Source organism: Odocoileus virginianus, chromosome 30 (genome assembly GCF_023699985.2).
Source record: "Odocoileus virginianus isolate 20LAN1187 ecotype Illinois chromosome 30, Ovbor_1.2, whole genome shotgun sequence".
Lineage (NCBI taxonomy): Eukaryota > Metazoa > Chordata > Mammalia > Artiodactyla > Cervidae > Odocoileus > Odocoileus virginianus.
The window spans coordinates 30,972,891-30,998,551 of record NC_069703.1 but is presented as its reverse complement, the minus strand read 5'-3'; the positions used below and the strand labels follow the sequence as shown (position 1 = coordinate 30,998,551).

The 25,661-nt window shown below is 60.1% G+C and overlaps 1 protein-coding gene across 3 annotated transcripts in view; it reads left to right on the top strand.

Moving 5' to 3' along the window:
• Nucleotides 1-25,661, top strand: part of CAPZB (capping actin protein of muscle Z-line subunit beta) — a 139,223-nt gene that overhangs the window by 101,582 nt on the left and 11,980 nt on the right. For all 3 annotated transcript variants that reach the window (XM_020899226.2, XM_020899227.2, XM_020899225.2), the window contains exons 4-6: nt 3,710-3,823; nt 20,165-20,306; nt 20,605-20,721. In XM_020899226.2, coding sequence (XP_020754885.1) covers nt 3,710-3,823; nt 20,165-20,306; nt 20,605-20,721 — 373 coding nt within the window. The remainder of the gene's footprint in view (nt 1-3,709; nt 3,824-20,164; nt 20,307-20,604; nt 20,722-25,661) is intronic.

Below are 25,661 nucleotides of genomic sequence, written 5' to 3'. Positions count from 1 at the left end.
CGGCAGGGAGGGGAGCCTGGGGTGGAAGGGAGGCCAGAGGCCTTGAAGGCAGGGCGAGGGGATGCAGGCTAGTGCAGGGCACTTGGGGGTCAAGGGAAACAATGCCCCTGGAGTGCCGCCCGGCACAGAAAGTGAAGTGGGGGGGGCGTCAGTCGCTCAGTCCTGTCCGACCCCGTGCGTGGCAGCCGCCCGGCGCCTCTGTCTGGGGATTCTCCAGGCAAGAATTTTGGGATGGGTAGCCGCTCTCCAGAACTTGGCGGGGAGATTACAGAGAACTAATGCTACTTAAAAGAGACCAGACGGCTGTCCTAGAACGGTGTGCCTTTCCTAGCTTCAGATGGAAGTTGGGTGAAGAAAGTACTTCTGCCTGATCCAGACTGGAGCCCAGAGCGGAGGCAGGGAGAGGTGGTCGGGTTTGAGGTCGGTCTGAGAAGCAGAGGCAGTGGGGTTTGCTGATGGCGGGAGTGGGGAGGCGCGGCTGGGGGAATGGGGGGCGCCTGACCTTGGAGGCGAGGAAGGCTCGGGGCGGGGGGCGGGTTTGGGGGCATCTTAAGCTCCAGATGCCCAGCGGATGAAAGTGGAGAGTCAGACAGCCTGTGTATGTTCTTGAGTCCAGGGATGTCTGGGTGGGGATGGAGGTACAGAGGTGGGCATCCGGCTCCAAGGTGGTGAGACCGCCTGAGGCAGGTCCGGCTCAGCCTGAGGGCGCTGGCCACTGCTGGGTCCTGGGCAGAGGGCCGCGTCCCATCCTCAGTGGGGGCATCCTGGAAGAGGGGCCCCAGAGCTGAGGCTTGCTAAGTCAACGTTATCGTCAGGTTTCTTGTTTCCTCCTGAAAATTCGGGCTTGCTGTTTGAGACAGCTTTTCCCCAGTGGCTGCTGGAAGGCTGGGGCTGTGTCCACTCCGGGTCACCCTGCCGGCTCCCATCTGCATTCCTGGGGGCTCCCAGGGGCCTGGGGGTCTTCGGCCGAAGAGGAGCCCGGCACGGGGCTTTCCTTCTTTCTCTTCTCGGTATACAACTTCAAGGTCTTCTGATTTTCTCCACACATTTCTGTCCTAACTGTGTTTGATCGTTTGCTTAAATAAGATCCTTATGGTGTGACAGTTTGCCAGCAGCGCTGTTTGAAACCTGTTAGCTGAAACAAAAAGCATTCTCCGAGGGAAATGAAAGGCCTGACTTTTGAAATCTAAGCGTTCCTGTCCATCTGTCTTTTTTCAAATGGCCTCCATTTAAGCTCTTTAATGTGTTCTGAGTGCCCCTTCCACTCAGAATATTCTGGGTAATGTTATGATTTTTTTCCCCCAGCTACAATTACCCCGGCTCCAGGACTAACGGCTGGAAATGCTGTCGTCTGTGAGCCAGGGGAGATGTGAGTTACAGGCTTCTTGAAAATTCCAGACTCCCAGTCAGCAAGAGAGATGGGCTCCTATGTCTCAGTCGGGTCACCGTTAAACAAAATCCGGCTGGGCGGGTCTTGCAGCACCCCCCGGCCCCCAGACAGCAGTGGCCGTGTAACCGCGGCTGGGAAGGCCAGGCCTCTGAGGGAGCCTGCAGGGCAGGTGAGGAGTGGAGGTTCTCACATTCAGATTCCTTTCCACCCCCTCTGGCGAGCGGAGGTACCAAGCCTCCTGGTTTATGTATAAATAGTGGTGGTGACAGCACTCTTCACCTCTGGGTCTGGTAAGAGGTCTTCATTGATTTTTTTTTTTTTAATTCTTAGGTTTCCCCCAGCAGAAAGAGCAGAGAGTTGCTTCATCTCTGTCGGTTCAGAGGCGCACCTGCCAGATTGGCGGGGGCCCCTTTCCTCCCCGCCCCGTGCTGGGCACTGGGCGCTGGGCCACGAGGGCAGAGCGTGCCGTGGGCTCCTGCCCAGAGCACCCTTGCTGCCCGGGGCCTGGAGGGGGCCGGGCTGTGACCGTGGCAAGCGGTGGGGGGGCAGGCGGAGAGCCGGTTCCTCCTGCTGCGTGTCAGGGTGGAGACAGGCATGCCGTGACCCACACACTCTCCTACTTCACTGCTGTTCTCGAGCACGTGGTGGAGCGCCAGGCCCCCTTCCAGGTGGGAAGCAGGACAGACACGGCTCCTGCCCTCCGGGAGCTTAGCTTCTCAAGTTGACTGTCTGAACTAGGTTCCAGTTCAGTAGAGTTTTAGGGTTCAATTCCGCAGCCACACCGGTGCTCAGGAGCCACCTGAAGCTCCCGGCTACCGTTCTGGATGCACAGACGCAGAACACTGCCACTGTTGGGGAAGTTGTGCCAGGCGGCGCTGTTCTGAGGGGTGAGCGCGGTGAGACCAGCCCTGCCCGGGGCAGGAGAGGGGAGCGCGGCCCTGGCTGGCCCCGGCACCCTTGCCTATGGCCTGGGCACAGCCAGTGTGACCGCGGACTGCCTGCTGGTCACGGGGCAGCGGGGACGGCTCACGCCCTTGTTGCAGGGTCTCCTGACGCGCATGAGTGAGGTGGGGGCTGGTGTGGAAAGAAGGCTGCCCAGGCACCTCCTGCTCTGAGGGCAGCTACCGCGGGGAGACCCTCGGGGTCCCCTGGCACAGCGACTCTGCCCTCACTCGCCTGTGTGGGCCCGCAGCCTCGAAAGGGGGCTTCTGCCCGAGGGCGACGTGGAAGTTGCCTGGCTGACGTGATGGATCTGCTGAAGTAGGTGCCGGGCATCAGGTACCAGGAAGAAAGATGTTTGTACACAGGATTCGTTAAGGAGACAGGGATGCCTTTTGTCCCTTACCGTCAATCCCAAATCAGTCGGTTCTGAGTCCTTTGCGACGTGAAGTGGTGTGATCGGGCGGGGAGACGGGAAAGGCAGTAGGGTTTCTGACCACGGACTTCTCGCTCTTTACAGCCCAGGGTGTGAAGGACTTTGTCCGGATTCCGCGTCGCCCTGCCCGCCTCTCTTTTCCCCTCTCTCCTTTGTGATTCCACCCCCAGCCCTGTGGCGTCCACCTGTGGGAATTAACGAGTGCGTTTCCCTTACAACCACCTTCCCAGCACCCTCTGTGGTTAAATGCTTTCCTGATGTGGCAGAACACATTTTTAAAAACACAGCGAGTCTTTGGGCTGGAAAAAGTGAGGCTGGTTCTCATTACTCCGCAGTGTTCTATGTGCACACAGCCCGTGGAGGCTGGAGGGCCGTCCTCTGTCACGGGGGGGGACTCCGTCCCTGGGGTGCCCTCCGTCCCTGGGGTGTCCTCACGTGCGATCTGCGGTCTCTTTGCTGCCATAACCGAATTTTAGTCCTTAATTGTCTGAGACGATCTGTGAGGAGAGTCACATTTTCTCCAGAATGGCTGGCAAGTCAGGAAGGACTGAGGGGTCTCTCTTCATCAATACAGTGGTGAGAACAAAGGAAGATTTTTAAAAGATGCCACTCTCTGGGCACTTGATGTACTTTCCTCCTTTGCTCCTCGAAGAAGCCCTGTGGGTAAAGAGTAGCCTCTGTTTACACACGAGGAAAAGGAGGTTTAGAGAAGTCAAGACACGTGTTAGAAACACACAGCCAGTGAGAGCTGGGGCCTGGCTGTCACACCCAGGTCTGACACCCTGAGCCCTTGCCCTCCGAGCCTCTAGAAAGCAGAGGCCAGTCTGTGGCCAGGGCCTGCGGGTCGCGGCTGCTCCTCTGAAATCTCAGAAGCTGGGGCTGACGGACTCGACGGCCCTGTCTGCCTGGAATGAGTCGTGTGACCTTTTCCCTCTGCCCTGCAGGTCACCATGGAGTAACAAGTATGACCCTCCCCTGGAAGACGGGGCCATGCCTTCTGCTCGGCTGAGGAAGCTGGAGGTGGAAGCCAACAACGCCTTTGACCAGTACCGAGACCTGTGAGTTAAGGGGCTCCCCTGATATGTAAATTGGAGAGGAGACACGACCGGCCCCCTGGCTGGCCTGACCAGGGACAGCTCGGAGTGCCCGCAGGACGCTGGGTGGGAGTGTGGTCCTCGGGTCCGTCGTGAGAGGCGGCTGGCGTGTCCAAGGGCAGCACCTCCTGTGTGCAAGACTCCAGGCCCAATGCCCCGTACCCGTCGTCTCAGATCTTCCCCAGCGTGGGTGCTATTGTAGTCCCCTTGTTTGCTGACGAAGAGATCAGCTCAGACCGATTCACTGAATTGTGTCGGAGGCCAGAGGCAGAGCGAGGAGTCAAACCCGGGTCTGCTGTCCGCAGAGGCCCCTTTGGGTTTCGTGGCACCACCCGCCCTGACGGTTCTCGCCTGGGGCCCAGGGCCCTGCTCCCAGACCAGTCTCCAAGGCCGGGGATATTGGGGGGAAGGCTGTGGGGGAAGCTGGGGTTCCTCAGTATATACAGCTCCCTCCAAGCCAGTGTTGCTGCCTCCGGAGTCGCTGGGGCCTCAGCCTGCAGCTTTGTTGCTGCGGTTCAGTCACTAAATCGCGTCTGGCTCTTGCGACCCCGCGCACTTGGGAATGTGTTTTTGTTGTGTCTGCTTAGAGTTCTGCCTCCTGCCACACCCCCAGAAAGGGTGGCCACTCACTTCATCTGTCTCGCACGGAAAGGCTCCAGAGAGGCTTATCTCCAAAGCATTTTTTTCTTAATAGAATCTCATTTTTAATTAAGCTCCATATTGAAAATATAGCAAACCTATAATATACACAGTGCTGCCTCAGTACACCCAGTGATTCAGGGGAGGACTTGGCATATATATGTCTGTAACGGACCAGATAGTAAACACTACAGGCTTTGCAGGCCACATCAGTCCTCTCACTTTTTCTTTATTCTTTCTTTTTTATGTATAATTATCCTTACCTCGTAGCTCAGTTGGTAAGGACTCTGTCTGCAATGCAGGAGACCTGGGTTCAATTTCTGGGTTGGGAAGAGCCCCTGGAGAAGGAAATGGCAACCCACTCCAGTATTCTTGCCTGGAAAATCCCCATGGACAGAGGAGCCTGGCAGGCTCCATGGGGTCGCAAAAGTCAGAGCGGCTCAGCGGCTAAGCACACATCCCACACCCTTTAAGAATGTGAAGCCACCTCTTGAGCCTTGAGGTAGGCAGCATTTGGCCTTCAGTCTGGAGTGTGCCCACCCTGACCTGGCCTGGGGTGTAGGCGGGAAAAAGACAGGAGAGAAGCAGAGCATGCGACTGCCGCGGTGTGTTGTCCGGACATGGCGATGTCAGCCTTGCAGAAGGAGCCTCAGGCCCCACCTTGCAGACAGTTGGCGTGGTGGTCCAGTTTTGAGCAGGTTTGATATAATACATGCTGCAGAATGCAGAATTACACGTGTCCATCTGACACACGCATCGACAGAAAGACCCCCCAACACAGGATCCAAAGCACAGCTCTGAGGAAGCCAGGAGCCGACGGCCCCAGACACGTCGCTGTGCAGTCCAGCTTGTCTTCACTCTGCCGTGTGCCAGTATTCTACGTGCAGTGTCTTTAATCCTTTCAAGAACCTCTGGGGCCGTTGATATTCCCATTTTTACTGATGAGACTGGGGTTCCCAGAGGCTAAATGAACCCCCTCACACACACACAGGACTTAGAGGCAAAGAGCTAGAATTTGAGTCTGTATTTTTCTGATGTTTCCACATGTTACCGAGTCTCAGCACTAGAGTAAATTTCAGTGATTGAAGAGTCATCACATCTAGAACGTTGCCCTGTAGTAGAACATCTCCTTCCCCAGCGATGCTGAGAGGTGGTCTCGTTGCTGGCATCTCTGGTTTATTTATAGTTGTTTTTACCCAGCCATGTGGCAAGAAGGCTGTCCAGCTGCTGCACGGGAATTCCCAGGTGGAGTCAGTTTCGTGGGTTAGTGGTAATGTTGAGAGTGAAACAGCAGTGCTGATAGCAGCAGTTAGCAGCCAGCGCCTGGGAGCCTGGCGTTCTCTGCCTCCCTGGTCTTCCTGAGTCTCCACATCGGCCTGTGCGCGAGGGCTGTCCCCGTGCCTCATTGAAATGACAGATTCAGGGAGGGGAAGTCTTATCCGGGTTCACCCAGCCAGTGGCACATTTCACATGTTCTATTCCAGTTTAAAACCACCCTTACCCAACTCCAGAGTGCAAAACTTGCCTCATTTACTCAGCCAGCAGTGGAGTGTTTGACACAAGCCAGATGCTCTCGCCAAGCCCTGGGGCTCTGGCCTTGAGTACAGGTGACCACGTCCTTGCCACGTGGAGCGTCCACTGTGGACACGCAGACAGTAGAGCGGGTCGGTGTCGCGAAGGGTGGTGGGACAGAGCGACCCGGGGTTTGCGCGGCGGGGTCGGAATGTGTCTGGGAGCTGACACTGAGGTCTGGTCCCCAGGTGGGAAGGGGCAGCCAGACAGGGTGGCTTTCGGGTCCTCCGAGGATCAGAACAAGGCCGGTTCTTATTTCTTACAGGGGTAAACACTTGAGTGGTGATTTCCTGGATACAGGGATCCGGGTGCATTTGGGGACGGGGCAGGCCTGGGAAGAGGCTCGTGCCCCCTCTGACTGCTCCCTCCTCCCTGAGTCTCGCTGGTTCATGTGTATGATGGCGCGTGGTCTGTCCGACGTGCCTTCTGCGAGGCCTCAGCGGGCCTCATGTGGTAGAGCATTCCCCCATCCCCCTTCACAGGTCCTCCCCATCGGAACAGTGGCTCTGTAGGGTACATGGGAGGGGTCTACCAGGCCATCAGACCCCTGTAAGGGGAGGGCCTCCAGGCAGTTAGCCTGCTGGGAATCGGCAGGAGCTGGGTTTGTCCCCCAGGTCTAACTCTGCGCACCGCCTCCTGAGAAGGTTCCCCTTCCTGGGCAGAGTCCCCCTTGAAGGGGCTTTCCACCTTGATGACCCATATTGTGCGTGGGCCTGCGCTTCCCTCTGAAGGTGAGCTGACCTGCGGGGGAGTGGGGAGGGGTGACAGGGCAGCTTCCTGCGCCCAGGGAGGGATCTCACAGGACAAGCCGGCCCTGAGGTTCTGGGACGGTTTGTAGGTGGTGGCCGGGCCCAGAGCCGCCTCTGAGGTTTTGGGACGGTCTGTAGAGCTGGAGTCAAGGCCCAGAGCTGCCTCTGAGGTTCTGAGAAGGTCTGTAGAGGTGGCGTCTGGGCCCAGAGCGGCCCCTGAGGTTCTGGGACGGTCTGTAGAGGTGGGATCCGGGCCCAGAGCGGCCCCTGAGGTTCTGGGATGGTCTGTAGAGGTGGAGTCCGGGCCCAGAGCCCCCCTGAGGTTCTGGGACGGTCTGTAGAGGTGGGAGCCGGGCCCAGAGCTGCCTCTGAGGTTCTGAGAAGGTCTGTAGAGCTGGGATCCGGGCCCAGAGCTGCCTCTGAGGTTCTGAGAAGGTCTGTAGAGGTGGCGTCTGGGCCCAGAGCGGCCCCTGAGGTTCTGGGACGGGTCTGTAGAGGTGGGATCCGGGCCCAGAGCGGCCCCTGAGGTTCTGGGACGGTCTGTAGAGCTGGGATCCGGGCCCAGAGCGGCCCCTGAGGTTCTGGGACGGTCTGTAGAGCTGGGATCCGGGCCCAGAGGATGCTGTTCTGTCTGCAGCGGAATCGGCGCACTCTTCAAGGCGGGAGGAGAGGGTGCACGGCCTCCGGGCGGCACCCGCAGAGGAGGGCAGGGGGCCCTTCATTCCCGCATGTGTAGGGGCGGCCTGGTCACCCCTGTCACAGCAGCCACAGGCCCCCAGAGGGGCGGTGTCACCAGTGCGCTGGGACGCCCTCCGTGAGACCCTGTGTCAGGACCATTTCCCAGTTGGTGAGCCGGACCATTTCCCAGTTGGTGAGCCAGCCCATTTCTTTTCTAATAATTGTGAATCCAAGTCTCCTTTTTCTTTCTTTCCTTCCTTCCCCTCCTCACCCCGCGCCCCCGCCCCCCCAGTATCTTACCCACTTCCTATTGTCAGAGTGCCCTGTGGGTTGTCAGTGGTCACACTAGTGACCTTGAACTCTCCCCTTGTGGTTCTGGGGCAGACGGAGATCAGCCCGGGGCTCGGAGGCCTCGCCCCGGTCTTGGGCAGTGCAGGCCAGTGGTCACTGCAGGTCTCCTGGGGCCAGCTTGTTCTGCGGGCCGCGGGGCCGTGGGCCTCGCCTTTTACCCTGTCCTTCGTTCCTGCCCCTCCCTAGTCTCGGCCTCTCCCGCAGCGAGGAAGATTCTGCTGTCACCCCGGTGCTCCTGACGGAGAATCTGCCTGCGGTTGCAGGAGACGCAAGGTCTCAGTCTTCAGTCTCTGGGCCGGGAAGACCCCCTGCAGGAGGAATTGGCAACCACTCCAGCATCCTTACCTGAGAATCCCACGGACAGAGGAGCCTGGTGGGCTGTCGTCCATGGGGCTGCAGAGTTGGACACAACTAGGTGTGCGCGCATGTGCGCGCACACACACACACTGAAGGAAGCCACAGCACTCCTCCATGGAGTCTTCCACCTGCCTTCCTTCAGTTCAGTTCAGTCACTCAGTCGTGTCTCTTTGCGACCCCATGGACTGCAGCACGCCAGGCGTCCCTGTCCATCACCAACTCCCAGAGTTCACTGAAACCCATGTCCGTTGAGTCGCTGATGCCATCCAACCATCTCCTCCTCTGTTGTTCCCTTCTCCTCCCGCCTTCAGTCTTTCCCAGCAGCAGGGTCTTTTCAAATGAGTCAGCTCTTCGCATCAGAGTATTGGATGCTTCATCAGAGTAATGGCCAGAGTACTGGAGCTTCAGCTTCAGCATCAGTGCTTCCAGTGAATATTCAGGACTGAATTCCTTTAGGATGGCCTGTTTGGATCTCCTTGCCGTCCGAGGGACTCTCAAGAGTCTTCTCCAATACCCACCTTCCTTACACATCAGCAAACGGCTCAGAGGGTCCCTCGGAGGGGAGGCTGTCCCGACACTGCCTCGCGTCCGCTGGCTCTGTTGCTGAGCCACTGCCTGAGGGGCTGAGGAGATGGCGCGTCCTGGGCTTGCGGACAGGTGCCCGGAGCCTTGGGCAGACCCGGAGGGAAGAGAGTGATTGCAGGGCCTCTGCCAGGAGAGGCTGGGTGCCCAGGGCTCCCGGGGGTGGAGGGCGCTCCCGGGCAGCCCGCTCTGGGGGGGCTCGGCCGCTGCCCCTGGGGATTGAGGACTGTGACAGGCAGGCCCTCCCCTGTTCTCGCCTGGACTGTAACTCCTGCTGTTCCTGAATCCTGGGGTCCTGGTGGGTTGCAAAACTAGGACCGAGTCTGTCTGTGCTCTGGCTTCTCGCCCACTCATCCCCTACAAGGGGCTGGACGCTGCCCTCGGGCTTCAAACCCCTTGTGCTCTGAGGCGCCTCCAGGGGCTCCTTGTTCTGTGGCTCCCAGCGGGAGCGGCCCTCGTCTACACCAGGGAGGAGCACTGAACTCCTCTCACGGAGGCCGGTCGTCTGAAGGGCTGGGGAGTCAACCAAAGAAAAACGAAGACGGCCAAAGGCACCCTTTCCTGCCGTTCCGCGCTCCGGGGCCCTCCTCTGGCTTCTGTCTTCAGCCTGAGCCTGTGGGCCTGGGAGTCAAGACGGCCCTGGTTCCCGGCCCTGGTCCCCCAGCCTTCTTCTCCCTCCTGGCGCTCTCCTACTAAGACGCAGGGAAGGAGACCGCGGTGAGCGTGAAGGTGGAGCTGAGCTGTGACCCAGCCAGGCGTCCTGGGCCACACCAGGCCTGCCTGCCTCAAGAGGGGGGCTCCCCAGCCCCAGAGGCATCTCTGTGCCGTGGGGGATGGAGGCTTTGTCACCATCATCCCGGAGGAAGCCCTCCAGGCTTGGATCGCCCAGCCGTCGAGGTTCTGACTCTGTAGGGATTAGGATAAGTCACCGGCATGTCGCAATGATGTGGTCTGAGTGAGAGGCCAGGCCGGGACGGGACTGACCAGCAGGCCCTCCGGGGGCCCCCCTGCCGCCTGTGCACAGGTTTCTGCAGCGTGGCTCAGAAGTGCCAGCAGTCGGGAGCATGCCTGCCTTCCCACAGCGGGCACGAGGCGCCTGGGGCCCCAGAGAGTGGAGCCAGGGGTCCTGCCTGGTTCCCGTGAAGCCCATTCCTCACTCCTCCCACCTCCCTGCCCTCCCATCCCTTTCACGATTACAGCGTTCCTGCTTTGCCATTGCCAGTGACAGAGAGGGATCCTGGTGGGAAACTTTCCCAGGAGAATAACTTAAGCAGCTGCTGATTGCACAGGTCTGATTTTAGATTGGAACAGTCCATTTGCTGAAAATCCTCAGGAGATGACAGGCTGGTTTCGCTGGAGTGCTGGCACTGGGGGAGGTCATGGTCTGCTCGCCAGTCGTCTGGAGTGTCATCACCCCTCTTCCCAGACCCTCTCACCCTGGCTGCCAGCATCCCAGTGACTCCCAGTCTCCTCTGCCGCGGCCCGAGGTGCTGGGGCGCAGGGAGAGGGAGCGGGGAGGGCCACCTCTCAGGCAGCCAGCCCACGGGACGCTGCTTTCCTGGCAGAGCCATCTCGGCTTTCTCAGGCCCAGGCCTGGGGTGGCTCATCGGTCCCCAGACCTCATCACGCGGCCCCAGCGAGCCGTCTCCCTAGGGGAGACCTAGCAGAGGCCGGCGCTTGCCGCTGCCAGAGAAGCATCTCATTGCGGCGTGAGCCGCCAGCAGGCCGCCGCGCACCCTGCGGTCAGCGCTTCGTGTTCCCAGGTTCGCAGAGAAGAGGGGAAGCCTGCCCCGCTCTGCCTCTGACTGGGCCCTCGGTCAGCCCGGGTTCTTCCGAGCCCAGATGTTCTAACCCAGGGGCCTGGCACTGCTTTCTCTCAGACATGATTGCTCCCATCTGTGCCAGACAGCTGGCCCCACACTCTGCGATCCTCGGCTCTTGGCTCGCAGCAGATAATACCTTCAAACATGCGGTTGCAATTTATTGGCCTTATAAGTTAATTTTAGTGGGTGTGCAATTGATTGAAATCAAAGCTTAATGAAGGCCAGAGTCGGGGGCGGAGGCACGGGGCGGGAAGGCACTTTGTGTTCTCCCTTGCTTCGGGTCCGAGATAATCTTCAAACGCCTTAATTAGGTTTTCTAATCAGCTCCTCTTGTCTGGAAGAAGTTTACAGAGTGAAACAAGGCTGGCGCCCTGGTGGCAGGCGCGGGGCCCGCGAGCCTCTGCCGGCAGCGGCTGGGGTGCTGGGCCCTCTCCCCCCGGTCCTCTGCCTCCTCTCCTTGCCCTGGGGCTTGCGTTACAGTTGTGGCCGTTTCCGCTCCTTCCTGCCTCCCTTCCGTTCCCCGTGCCTCCGTCAGATGGTGCTTGAGCAACACCAGCCGGCAAGGGAACACCCCGCTCCAGGGGCCTGTAGGGAAACAGCGTGTTGCCCAGGTTTCTTGTGTTCAAAACTCAGACCTCGCACCCTGGGCCCCAAGGGACCATCTCTTCCTGGGGTGTGAGCGTTGGGCCCGGAGGGTTTGGGTGTGTGGGTCCCGTTGGGACTCGTAGGTGGCAGCGGGAGGCTGGCTGCTGAGATGGAAGTAGCAGAAGTGTGCGTCCGTGTGCTCACTCAGTCGCGTCTGGCTCTGCGGCCCCCACGGGCGGTAGCCCGCCAGGCTCCTCTGTCCGTGGGGTTCTCCAGGCAAGAACACTGGAGCGGGTTGCCGTGCCCTCCTCCAGGGGATCTTCCCAACCCAGGGATCACACCTGCATCTCTTGTGTCTGCTCCATTGGCAGGTGGGTTCTTTAGCACTGGTGCCACCTGGGAAGCCCAGCAGACGTCTGGGAAGCAGGTAACTGGGGGTGGGCGGGGCCCAGATGCCTCCCAGGAGCTGGCTCTGACCCCAGGACTGCGTCCGGGTCAGGCTCCAGAGTGGGGAGGAGCTGTGCCGTGGAGGAGGCCGGGCCACGGTTCTCTGCTGTGTCCTTGCTGGCTGACGGTGGGCCAGTGGTCCCCTTGCTGAGTCTCCGTTTCCTTGTCTCTCAGTCTGCCGTGCCCATCCTGGTGTGGGGCGCTGTTCCCCTCCCAAGGATCCCCTTTGTCCACTTGCCCTTCCAGGGTAACAGAATCGTCCTCGTTGGGCAGCAGTCCCGTGCGTGGAGGTCTTAGGGCGGGTGTGTCTGCGGTTGTGGCCGTGGGGTGGTGTGGGTGCAGACGTGGCGGACAGCGGGCCGCACCCAGGAGGCTGCAGGCTCTGCTGGGGCCCGGCCCCGGCCCACAGCGAGGCCGCGAGGAGGTCTGCTTCAGCAGCGGGCTGCGTGGTCGCTGTGTGCGGTGACGGGAGGCAGAACTTGAGACCGAGCCTCCAGGGCTTCCCGGGATCCCGCGGTGCTCTCGGAGGGGCGGGTGCCACGGGGGCGGGCCTGGCGAGCCCTTGGTGCGCAGCAGGGGCGAGGGGTCCCCAGGGGAAGAGGGGAACCGAGGCACAGAGGACTCGCTTGATGTGGTAAGCGCTGACCAAAATAAGGGCACGGTGGCGGGGAGAGCTCTGCAGCGGGGCCGGGGAGGGGTCGTGGGGGCCCCGGAGCGGTGTCCCTGTCGCAGGGGGAGGACGTCCCGACGTCGCAGGCCGGAGGCCCCGGGCTGGCCTCTGGGAGCTCGGACTCGGGAGGCTTCCTGCGCTCCCTGATAGGAATGGTCACGGCGCGGAGACTGTGACGTAGACACTGCGGTTTAAGCCGAGCTGCAGCCTCCCTCCCAGAGCCTGTGGACGAGGCAGGGGTGCATCAGGTAGAACCCTGGGCCTTGAGACCCCGGGGGGCTCCCCGGCCCGTCGCTGGGAGATGAGGTCCCCGTGTGATTCGGTGCTGGGCGCCGGAGGCGTTCCTGGAGCCCGCACGCGGTTCCCTCCACGGCCTTGGCTGTCCCCTTCCCCTGGAGTGACTCGGGCCGCGAGCACGGCTCTTCTGAGTCCAGTGAGTCCTCCTGGGGAATCAGGAAGCTCAGGTGGTTGTGGGCAGCCAGGCCAGGCTGTGTTACCCAGTCCAGGAGAGGTGGGTGGGCTTCTCTGAGCCGAGGGGCTTGCTGGCGTGGTGGGAGAGTGCAGGCCGCCAGGACAGGAGGGTGGAGAGAGGCGCAGAGGCCCTTGTCCGGCGTGGCCGGGATGTCGTCCTCCGCGCCTGGGGAAGGGGCTGGGGGTCCTGAAGTACATGGGACAGCGCTCATTGTGCACCCTCCGCCGTCCCCCAGAGGCTTTGCAGGCTCGGGCGGGAGACCCTGACCTGGGCTCCTCCTGGCCTGCTTCCTGGTCCTGCCCAGTCTCCTAGTCCGACTGAGCGGCACCTGTGGCCTGAGGTTACCCTGTGTGTCCCACCCCAGAGACGGCCATCTCCAGAATCGCAACCTAGGTGGGAGACAGGTGGGAGCAGTGAGCAGCATAAGCTGGGGTGATGGAACTGTTGAGGAGAGCTCCGGGGCGGGTGAGGCCTGGACCGCCTGCTTTGGCCCTCCCCCTCACTGTCTGCCCCTGTGGATTTGTCTGGAGGGTCCTTGCCCAGAGGTGGAGGGCCTCTCTGTTTGTGGGGGCCCTGCCCAGAGGCCCTGCCACGGCTCCCCTTGCTACAAATCCTGTGCTCCAGGGACACAGGGCTAGAGGCGGGGACGTTGCGTCTGCTCTGAGCTCGTCAGCAGCATAATTAGTGTTTGAGTTTCCACGTATGTTCTTTGTATCTTCAGCCACACATCCATTGGAGGGCCTCTGGGAACCCGCCCTGCCTGCGGACTTGGGCTAAGGGAGAAGGTCAAGGTCGCCTCAGCTGCCCTGATCTGATCGCCTGGGAGGCAAGTGGGGAGAAGCCAGTCCGCCCCGGGGGAGTTGAGTTGCTTCCCGCTTTTGTGGGTTAAGTTTCTGAGGTGGGGGCATCAGCGGCGGTGACCGGAGCCCCCGCAGCCAGGGTCCAGACGGCCGCCCACTGCTCCCAGCCTGGAGCCCAGTGACGGCCCTTCCACCCGGTCCCCTCCGCCAGGGCCTGCGTGCCTTGCCACTCACTGATTGTCATCTGCTGGAAGAAAGTTAAATGGAAAACAGGAGCATGCGGACAGCGTCGGGGACTGGCTCCTCCGGGGCTCGCGGGCCTCCGTCCCCACGTGGCGCCGGGTCAGGGTGAAGCAAGGATCTGCTCCCCCTGGCGGTGGGCCTCCCGGGCCCCCTGGGAAGCAGTTCCGTGCAGGCCTCCAGGGCAGTGGTCTCACAGAGGCTCAGCCAGCAGCCCCTGCCACCCCTGCAAGTGGAGGGCCCCCCTTTCCAGGGCTCCGTGTGTGGGGCGCTGAGCGCCACCTGACTCTTGGAGACCCCTTCCTCCCTGCCCTGACTTTGCTCCTCCACCTTGCGCCAGCTGCGTGGGGGGTTAGCTTACCTAAGTCCAGCCTCGCAGGCTGAACCTGGGCCAGCGGAACAGGGCGCACCTTTGGGGCCGCCAGCTCCCCCTCCACCGCGTGACTCGGGCGCGTTCCTTTCTCTCCCTGGGTGTCTGTGATCTTAACTCTAAGGTAACGTACGGAAACCCTGTGACAGCTGGCAGTGGCTCCAAAGCTCTGGAAGACCTTGACTGTCCACGTCCCCCTAGGGAGGGTGGCATCTTCACGGACAGCTCAGAGACGCCGAAGGTGCTTGCGGGGTCACGGTCGGATCCCAGGGCCGCTGTTCCTCTTCAAGGAAAAACGCAAAAGCCTTGTAAAGAGGCTGTAAAGCGCCTCAGCCGCCATCCAGATGTGCCCCGCTGAGCGCACCCAGCGGTTGAGCAGCGCGTGCCTGAGCCTGTTGGCCCGTCGGCCCTGGCAGCGGATGCACCTGTGTGTGCTGCGGGCGTTTCTGCAGCATACCTGTCCCCAGGCTGCGGGCAGGCTCTGGACACGCTTCCGTGGCAGAACCGGCGTCCCCGGAGGTGCACGTGACGAAGGGGTTAAGAGGCTGCACCGCGGCTCTTGGAGCCGCCCTCACACCAGCCCTCCCGCAGCCTCCAGATCCTGGAGCATCGTCAGGGTCAGCGTTTCCATCTTATGAGTGAGAGTGCCGGACGGACCCCATGCACCCCCTCGCCTTCCTCCTGGCTTTATTCAAGGACGCCTGCTGCAGAAGCGCACAGGCCAGCACCTGGGGGCGGGGCCTTGTGCCGCCCCCTCCCCTGACCGGTCTGGGTCTGGGGGTGACCGGCCGTCCTTCACCTCCGGGGGGTCATTGCCCTGCCAGAGACCCACGGCCACGCCCGCCTCCCGCCCAGCCCTGGGAGGCGGCTTGCCCACTCCCGGCTGAAGGCCCGCACGTTGGAGGGAAGCCGCAGGGCCTGTGCCCGCAGAGCTGTGCCGGCCGTGGCTCTTGCATGGGGGTTGTGGCGTGTGATCGTCACTTGCTGGGGCCTCTGCATTAGAGCCGAGTCCAGCTCAGCTCCCAGGAGGCGATCTGATGGGCAGGAGGGAGGCCAGGCTCGAAGCTCGTCCAGTCCCGCCTTTCCTGTTAGACGCGCGGCCCCGTGTTGGCCAAGGCCGGTCACAGCCCAGACTCCTGAGCCGAGTTTCCATCCCCGTTTCCACGCACACCTCAGCCTCAAACACCCCGTAAAGCTCTGAGAGCCGGAATAGGCGGTTGGTTCTTATTCCTTTCTTTTGTGAAGTAGATCATTTTGAGAGTGAAGCATTGCATTACGTTTTTCCCTTTTTCTCTTCTCCTCCCCAGAAGTCCAGAGGTTGAAGACTTAGGGTCATAGAATATGTATGTGTGACCCTGACTCTGGCCCAGTGGAGGAGGGCATTTCAGGACAGAGGAAAGGCTCTCTGGGGAGAAAGGAATCACGGACGCCCCAGGCGCTTCACTGACCCAGGTGGAGGGTCTCACTGTGAAAAGGCCGCCCACCCAGGCGCTCCGCCAAGGTTGGCTGTGAGGGCAGCGGCCTGCCGCCTGAGGGCTTGCCTGCAACTCCTGGCCCCTCCAGCTGGCCCCTGGGGACTCGGCCTTTTGGAAGTTTATGAAACCTGGTTGTAGTCAGCACGATGTTTTTAGACGGTGGGACTTAAAGAGCCAGTCCATGTGCCCCCTGACCGTAGTCCCTGCGGTCTGAGCTCCACTTGGCTCCGTTTGCCTTCAGAAACGTTCCTCTTTGCCGGGGCGGTCTTGAAAGCCACCGAGACCGGGACCCCGTGGTGGATGGAACCCCCTCCCAGTGGACTGCAAAGCCGTGTTTCCTCTCGATCCTGGGCCGGTCTGGGCTGCTCTCCCATCCCCCTGCTCCTGATGATCCTGGGATCTGAAGGGCTCGTGGTTTCCTGGCTCATCTTTCCATGGCGGCTTCTTCACTGTGTCCCCACCCACCGACTGAGCCTTACCACGTGTGTGGGTTTCAGCCCTGAGAGAAGCCCAGGGGGTTCAGTTTGGGGCGTCTGTGTTTTAACGATGCTCCCCAGGAGGCCTGCTTGACTGGAGACCTCCGGACCGTTCCCATTGAGCCCAGCTCAGTGGGGCTGTGGCCGTGACCCTGGGCCTGTCTGCCCTCCCGGGCGACGGGGTCCCTGATGAAACCAGGTCAGAGCACAGGCTGCCGGGCAAACCCCATTCACGCCCCCGGCGATGGCGGAGCCGCCTTATTGAAATGGCATGCTAGCATTTAAACAATATTAATACTGTTTGACTCATTAAATACACAAAGGCCAGTTAAAGCGCTTCCATGTGTGTGCTGTGAGTTCTGGCGGGCCACTCCTCAGATGGCTTTATGTGGTTTCAGACAACATTTTAGCACATTCTTAAAATACCCACAAAAGCCTTTATGTAAAAACTCATAAATGTGAACCACATAAAAATTATTTTTTTCCCCGTTTCATGTCATTACGATCAAAGTAAGGTAGGTAGGAATAAGTTTCCAAAAACCTGTTGAGGTCCCTTCTTTAATTAATGCTTGGCGCACAGAGCCGGGCCGTAAACGGCGGGACGCAGGCTGTCTGTGCCCCATGGGCGCCTCGCCCCAGCGGCAGCGTTCCGAGCGGTGCTGAGCCAGCCCTGCCTGCTTGCTCATCCCTGCTGCTTTTGCCTTGGAGCCTCAGGCCGAGACCTGCAGCCATGCAAGTCCCCGGAGGTCCCTCTAGGAGGAGCGGAATGCGAGTCTCGCTCAAGCCGCACCAGGCGGCGCGGCCCCTTGGGGTGCAGCTGCCGTCATCGCTTGATTAGAAGTCCGCTGGACCATACGTTCGGACACCACCCCCCGGAATACCGTCCCTGCTGTTAAAACCAGCTCTGGGCGTCACGTGGCCCACGAAGGGGCTGGGATTCCCGCCAAGTGGGGAGGAGCCAGGCCCGGCCCCGCCCCCTTGTGTGCTTCCAGTTACACAAAAAGCAAGCGTCTGGACACAGACCGGAGGGAGCTTGGAAAAATGAAGTTTATGGGAATGTTGATTTATGGTGTTGGGGGCTAAATGTTAAATTTCTCTTTCATAGAACAACATTGTAACGATTTTTTTTTCTTTTAATTTGGAGGAAAAGACTAGTAACCACCATGAGACCAGACTGGAGCTTGCACTTTGACCTCCTGTGTGCCCCGCATTTTGAACCTAAAGGGCCCTGGCCAGGGTGGCCCACAGGGCAGTGGACACGCCGGGGAGACGCTGCCCCAGTGGGAGCCGGGAGTGGGAGCGGGCCAGTTCCGCCTTCCGTATCAAACACCGCTGTGTGGTTCCTCTGGAGGAAAACAGGAATCAAGGGAGGGGCCTGGAGGGCTCAACCACAGACCGCCTGGTGCTGGGTGAAGGGGGCGAGGGCTGTCAATCCGCCAGGCCTTCGGCCTGCCCTGCCCCCAGCCCCAGCACAGAGACCAGAACAACCATCTGGTCTGGGGGCCAGGTGAGGCTGTGCCCGCGAGGGGGCGGAAGGATGCACACGCCTGCTGGGCTCCGTGCCTCCTCCCCAGGGTGGCCAGTGGAGAGAGGGAGTTGGCGGCCCACCCTTTGTGCCTGCGCGAGAAAAGCCACGTTTTAGAAGGTGGTGTGTTTTCCCTTTTGACGTGGGGCTGCTCTCCCGACAAGCAGACGAGCAGGGAAAACCATGCGTTGGGAGCCAACCACCTGTCGCCGCCAGGACGGGCATCGGCAGGTCTGCTGTGGGCTGCCTGCTCTTGCCCAGGGGTGCTGCTCTGCTCCCTGGTGGATGCGGGGTGGTGGGGGTGCCAAAACCCCAGAGAGCGGGCGGGGGCCCCGAAAGACATGCCTTCCGCTCGCCTGCGTTAAGGCCCGGGGCGATCTGGGGGGCCCTGCGTGCATCCAGCCTGCTGCGGGCCTGGCCAGATCCAGGTGGCCCTGTGGACAGGGGGCGCGTCTCAGGCTCTAGGCCAAAAGCCTTACCCGCTAGGTGTTTGGAGAGCGATCTAGAACAAGGGAGAGAGCCTTCTTGAGCGTGGTCCCTGAGTGCCCGGTGCCGGCCGGTTTCCTGGAGGTCACTGGGCCCCCACAGGCGGGTCTCTTTCTTCTCCCACGCTTTCCCTGCACTGCCGCCCTGGCCTGGAACCGGAGTCCTCCCTGGCCTCAGTCTTCTGACCAACTTTCGGCCTGGGGGCCGGCACCTCCTGCCGTCAGCCCACCCCTCGCGGCCGGCTTGCCAGGGGACACGAAGCCATGAGTCTGACCTGACAGTTCATGTGCATGGGTAGAGCGGTGATGAGTGGTGGGGGCAGCCTGCCTGAGGGGTCCTGGCAGAGCGGGCTCCAGGGAGCAGACCGAGTGTGGAGCCTCGGGCACACAGCCCAGGGGGCCGCGCTGGGCCAGAGCAGGAGGACCGGGCCACCTCGGGCCTGCAGCTCAGCAGCATAGGAGCGCCTGCCTCCTCCATCTGGTTGTCCCCTGGTTTTACCCTGGCATGGATCACACACTGGGGCCTTTGCGCAAAAACTTTTAGTCTGAAATGAGTTTCAGATTTATAGCAAAATTATCCAAACAAGAATACGTAGAATTCTTGCACATGCATTCTCTAAAGAGTACCATTTACCACTTATATTTTTTGTTATGTAATGGCGTCATCGAGGTATGCTTCTCACTGCAGTGGCTTCTCCGTCCCACGGGCTCCAGGGCTCGGGGGCCCGGTAGTCGGGGTGCTCGGGCTTAGTTCCCCTGCGGCTCACGGAATCTTTCTGGACCCGTGATCAAACCTGTGTCCTCTGTGTTGGCAGAGGGATTCTCACCCACGGGACCACCAGGGAGGTCCTCTTGTGTTGTTTTTATCACTGAACAGTCCTGGAGTAGGTGGTGTCCCTGTGTCATAAGGAGACCGAGGCCGAGTTCGCACAGCTGTTGGTTCTGGATGAGGCGCTGTCGGGCGGGCGGGCGCAGGCGCAGCTGGTGATGGGCAAGCGGGGACGGGGACCTGCATCCGCCTGACACCCTGCCTGCGTGTTTCTGTGCCTGCCCGCTGCTCGTGTCTGAGGCCGTGCACGGGCCAGGCCCTGCTGGACGGACCCAGAATGTGCCTGCCGCACCGTCCACACGGGGTTAATTGGGTCAGAGAGGCCACAGACTTCCTGGTAAAGGATGTGTGAGCCGCCAGAGGTGAGCTCCTCCCAGGGTCTTCGTTGGGAGGCGCTGCACGCCTTTGCCTCCTGAGTCCCTCAGGCCTGCGCGCACAGCCGCTGCCTTCTGCCCTCGGACTTGGGACCCTGTCCTGATTGTCTCTGCTCCGCTGGCCTTTCCTTGGCCTTGTGCATCTGAGCTGCGTCGGGAGCTCTTCAGTACCGCCGCAGACTGCAGAGGAGGCTGAGTCCCAGCCTCGGTGTTGCCGCCGGCTGCTCTGAAACACCCGTAGACCCCCCCGGGGAGTGCAGGCCCTGCGGCGTCCAGAGGCGAGGAGCGCCCTGTCCACTCAGCGGGAGGGTTTGGACCGGCGTCACTCTGCTCTTTTTCTTCTCTTTCCGCCTGTGAAGTAGCCATCTCAAAAGATAGGAATATCAGGTAATAATGATGACTCAGTAGTAATGAGCCCCATTGAGTGTGTGTTACACGTCACACACATTACCGGATCCTTCCTCTGAAAGGAGCATGAAGCCTGGAGAAGTGGAGTCAGCTGCTGGCGTAGGCCGCAGAGCTCGAGTCGGGGGCAGCTCAGACGCAGATTCATCTCGGGACTCCTCGCGCTGTGTTCCTTCTGTGACCCACCCCCCGGCCCCAGAGAGTGCCCCATCCTCTCCCCTGCCCAGCAGATGCGCAGGACACAGGCATGAACCACCCGTGGCGTCCCCATAGGAAGGGCCTGTAAGCCCGGACGAACGTCCAGACGACTCTGGGCCACACACCCAGCCCTGGGACCTGGGTCGGCGATCTGCAGTTTGACAGGCTTGACATCTAACAGGATGTGGGCCTCTTTCCTGCAGATATTTTGAAGGTGGTGTCTCATCTGTCTACCTCTGGGATCTGGATCATGGTTTTGCTGGAGTGATCCTCATAAAGAAGGCTGGAGATGGATCAAAGAAGATCAAAGGCTGTTGGGACTCCATCCACGTGGTGGAAGTGCAGGTAAGGCCCCCCCTGGTCGCTGGCCCTGGGGCTGCTTGATGAGGGGATGTTGTGATGTGTAAAACCCTGCTTTTCCTGTGAGTGCCCACAGCCACGTGGACAGATAAGTCGGGAGGACAGTCGTCACTGATAATAAAGATCCCTGGAGGGCTGGGGTACACATGATTGCAGATTCAGCCCTAAATTTAAAAACCGTGTGGGATTTTTACAAGATCACGTCATGGTGAGGTCTTAGGAAGGGAATGCTCGAATGACCTGAATTCACACGCGAGGTTCCGATCTCGGTCTTGTCCTGCAGGAGAAGTCCAGTGGTCGCACCGCCCATTACAAGCTGACCTCCACGGTGATGCTGTGGCTGCAAACCAACAAATCGGGCTCTGGCACCATGAACCTCGGGGGCAGCCTCACCAGACAGGTAGAGCAAGCGGGCAGCGCCCACACCAGCCCCAGAGCTGGCCTTGCGTGGAGACGTGTGGGCAGCTGCCCCCACAGGGTCTGGGTGCGGGGTGCCCCGCAGGCCTGTGGGTAATTGCTGAGACTCAGTCACAGGAGGTGTTTTCCTCTGGGTCAAGGTATTTACGCTAAGATGCTCCTGTGATGTTTGGGACATACTGCTGGCTGCACTTTAGAATGGATTCATTTCTTAGTTGTGACTCCTGCTCGCAGATGGCAAAAGTAACAGTCTAACCGGCTTAAGCAAAAACAGAAACAAGACAGCTCACATACTTGTGAAGTCCTGTCATCGTCCAGCCCAGCCCGGGGTCTAAGACTCCCAGTGTGGGTGGGACCCCCACTCTCTGCGTGGGGGCACCTGGCGACCACTGGCCATCCTTGGGAGAGTGTTTCCCTGCCGGCTTGGGCTGCTTGTCCAGAACAGAATCACTTCTGGGGTCATGTGACTGACTGTGGGTAGAGTTAGACCGACAGGGGGTGTCAGTTTCCTGAAGTGAAATTGGGCAGCTTTCCATAGTTGGGGGGATCGGTGTGGGCAGCGTGAGCAGTGATGGCGGCCAGGGTTTCTGAGCAGCAGGCTGCTGGGGGCGGCCGTCAGGGTCCCCAAAAGGAGAGAAGCGGCTGAACCGGAAGCTGAAGGGCTTCAGAAGAGGGAGAGCCTGCTTCAGTCTCCGAGCTGCGAACCAGCCTCCCTGGGCAGCTGCCGGGTGCTCACATCTGCTCTCTGCTCTGCTCCGCACCCCCCCCCCCCAGCAGTGCCCCAGGGACGCGGGGTCGCAAGGGAATAACAGTCACCAGCATCCTCCACTCTGCACCCAAGCAGGGCACTCTGCAAGCCCAGAACATCCGTTCATCTCATGCAGGAAAAAAACGAGTGTGTCTGGCTAAAGCAGTCCACAGCCTGCTTGAGTCACAGGGTCTGCACGTTGGAAGAGTTCAGAGGTCATCTCCCAGCCCGACGGGACGCCCCGTGCCGCCCTCCTTGGTGGCACCCCGGGGCGCGCGGCCCTGGGGGGTAGCCCACTTCCTTCACGTCAGCCTCGGTAGGAAGTGGCACCAGGAGGGAACCTGCTCTCCAGGGTGGGTCCCCTGCCGCCTGGTGGGCACCTCGCAGGTATGCAGTTGACTGGACAGCCACCCCCTGCCCCCGTCTCTTCCCGTGAACTATTGACGGTCCAGGGATTTCTCATTCTGTTTCTGTGTGGTTGATCTTTCTTAAAATGAGGTTTTACCTGTGGACCCACATTTTGGGTTCTGTCCCTTCTGCCCATGACGGATGCGTGGAGTCTCGGTTTCCATCATCCCTGGGTTCATTGTTCCTTCCGGCTTTGTTCCTGCACATTAACTCAGATGAATGATTCTGTCTTCGTAGTCGTTCACAGCCAAGTTCAGAGCTCTCCGGCATGGCTGTCAGAGACTTGCGTGGAGGAAGTTGCAGGGCGCTGGTCTTTAGGGTGAGCTGGTTAGGCTCTCATTCACCATCTAAGCAGACTTCACATTTCCAAATAGATGCTGTTTGAGCTGCCTGTGGCTGAATGCCACCTGCTGTTTCCCAGCCAGCTCCCTGCCGTGCTGCGGGCTCGGTCCTCCTCATCCTCAGGACTCCGCGCGTCTCTGCACCTCAGGCTCCTTTGATGTGGCGAGAAGCCTTGCTTTGCTCTGTCTCCTGTCGCTGTGGTCCTGCACGCCTGGCCGGGCAGGTGGGCTCGCTGCGAGCCTCGTCCTCTGCAGCTCAGGGGCACCTTCGTGCCCACAGCCTGGTGCAGGAAGGCCCTGCATTAGCGCTGCACACCGCAGAGCCGGTCACAGACCCAGAGAGCGAGGGCCCCACGCTGACCCACCAAATCGAGACCTCAGTTTCATAGAAGTCTCAAGTAATTTATGTGCCCATTAACATTTGAAAGACGCTACTCTCCTGGGTTCCACACCCAGTGCCATCTTGGCGGGGGTGGGGGTGAGGCCCAGTGCCACCACCGACAGTTCTACAGACCCCAGCAGGGTGTCCTGCGCGTCACTCTACCTGGAGACGGTGTCAGGCTGCGTGTTCAGGGCTCAGTCCCAAACGGCTGCCTGCCCGCCTCCCCTTCAGACACACCTTCAGACTCTAGAGTCCAGGTTGTCACTTGGGCTTCTGACCTACAGGCTGCACATCAGAGGTTCCCACGACCCTGTCCTTGGGGTCCATTAATTTACTAGAGCTGCTCACCAAACCCAGAGAAACCTGTTTACTCATTAGCCTTGCAGCTCCTTTCAGTGGACGTTTAAACATTACGGATCAACAGCCAGATGGAGAGACCCGGAGGGTGAGGTCTCAAGCAAGGCCTGCTGTCCGGTGGGGTTTTGGGGCCCTGCAGGTGGCGCCTGGAAGCCGCTGGTTTCTCGGCCGGGCAGCTCTCTGATCCCACCTCTGGTGGGTTTCACGGACACTACCTTGGGCTTCCCTGGTGTCTCAGACGGTAAAGAGTCTGCCCGCAGTGCGGGAGACCAGGGTTCGATCCCTGGGCCGGGGAGATTCTAGAGAAGGGAATGACGATCCACTCCAGTGTCCCTGCCAGGAAACTTCCACGCACAGGGGAGGCTGGGGGCTAGCGTCCATGGGGCCACAAAGAGTCGGACACGGCTGGGCGACCAGCAGACACGGAGGCTGCCCGACGGGCGTGTGCGCTAACTCACGGGCGAGCCGGTCGACCTCCAGCCCTCCTCCCCCCGGAGTGGCACTCAAAGTGCCACCCCTCCATCTGTGATCGGTGCCCCTGGCAGCCAGGCCCCATCCCGAGGTGGTTTCCAAAAGTCACCTCGTTCGCATCAACCCAGTCGTGGTGGAAGGAGCTTGTTATGAGTGACAGGGCGCTTGTTTCCCCTTCATGGCCCTGAAGCGATTGATTTCGGGGACTGCAGACGAGACCAAATACCATAAAAGATGCTGCCATCGCTGCTTTCGCTCAGGAAACTCCAAGGGTTTTGGGATCTGTGAGCCAGGAACCATGGATGAAGACCAGAGGTACACGAGAAATGGAGTTGGGTCATCCAAATGACCAAGGACATGTGCCTTTCTCTTGCCCGTCTTTGGCTCAGTTCTCATGAGCAGCTTGTCTCCAAGATGTCCCTTCCAAGCATGCCTCAGCTGAACTGGGAGCTTGGACCAGGAGGTGCCGCCTTCTCTAGAACAGCCTTCACTTCCTACTTCATGTGCTGTTTTGAGCTTCTAAGCAAAACCCTTGCTTAAGCGTCCACGTTTAGGACTCGTAACAGGCCATCCCTCGGGGAGGCATTCGCGCCGGCCGGTGCCTCTGTGTGAGGGCAGAGGGCGCACGGGCCTCGGGGAAGCCGTGCGGCAGCCCTGTGCACAGCCGTCCCCGTCTTCAGCCCGGAGCCCCCTGAGGGTCCGTTTTAATAGCAAGATTTTTTTTTTCCAGTAAGATAATTATACTTTTAATAGCCATTGATTTTTTTTTTAATGTGGCGGAAACTATAACTTAGTGACTTTATTGTTGTTTTTGTCGCCCCGGTCTCCGTTGCTGCGCACGGGCTTTTTCTCGCTGCAGCTTGCTTGGACGGCTGTTCTTTGTGCTGCACGGGCGTCCCATTGCGGTGGCCCCTCTGGTTGTGGAGCATGCATTCTCGGCGGGCTTCGGTGGTTGTGGCCCACGGGCTTCGTTGCTCAGAGGCACGTGGAATCTCCCTGGACCCGGGATTGAGCCTGTGCTCCCTGCGCTGCAGGTGGATTCTTACGCGCTGTACCGCCAGGAAGGCCCTTGGTGACTCTTTTTTTTTAATTAAGTATATTTTAAATTAGAGGATAATTACCTCACAACATTGCAGTGGTTTCTTCCGTGTGTGTGTGTGTGTGTGTGTGTGTGTTAGTTGCTCAACTGTGTCCAACTCTTTGCAACCCCTTGAACTGTAGCCCGCCAGGCTCCTCTGTCCGTGGGATTCTCCAGGCGAGAGTACTGGAGAGGGTTGCCATTTCCTTTTCCAGGTTTCTTCCATACATCAGCATGAGTCAGCCATGGGTATGCATACGTCCCCTCACTCTTGACCTCCAGTTCAGTTGCTCAGTCATGTCCGACTCCCTGCGACCCCGTGGACTGCAGCACGCCAGGCCTCCCTGTCCATCACCAACTCCCAGAGCTTACTCAGACTCGTGTCTGTCTAGTGGGTGATGCCATCCGACCATCTTGTCCCCTGTCGTGCCCTCCTCCTGCCTTCAGTCTTTCCCAGCATCAGGGTCTTTCCCCGTGAGTCAGCTCTTCACCATGGTAACTCTTAACTGCATTTGTGTTGCAGTCACAGAAGCATCTCCATGCTCTTCAACGGAAGTAGTGCAAGGCAGGTGCCTGCTCTGAGGGTCGGAGCCTCAGATTCTCCACGTAGAACCTGCCTGGAGCCACAGGGGGTCTCAGGGGTCACCTTCTCTGGCCTCGGGGCAGGGCTGTCCCCAAACCCTCCCAGAGCCAAGGCGAGTGCACGCTGGCCAGAGCCCATCCTTCCGAAAGGAAACAGGCCCTTCTCTTGCAGCAGCACTGATGAGGCGGGGCAGAGGAACCCCCAGGCAGCTGGCTCCCACCACCCGAGGAGTGGTGGAAAATCCTAAATCCGTATCCGGAGGCGGCTTCCTGCATCACTTACCGCTCTGAACTGTTTATAATTCCACCCAGTTTACAGTGACCTGGACAAATATTTAATCCCCAGCCTTCCTAATAGTTTAAATCAGAGCTGTCAGCCCACAGCCAGGGCCTGGTTCCGGCTTGCCATGCATGGCGCCTGCTGCCAAGCCAAACGCCGGCCCGATGAGAGGCTGTCCTCAGCGCGCCGGGCTGGGCCGCGGCCTGTGTGGGTTGCCTTGTGCTCTCGGCCCTAATGGGGAAACTCGGGCTTCTGTCATCATCCTCGCGGCCGGTC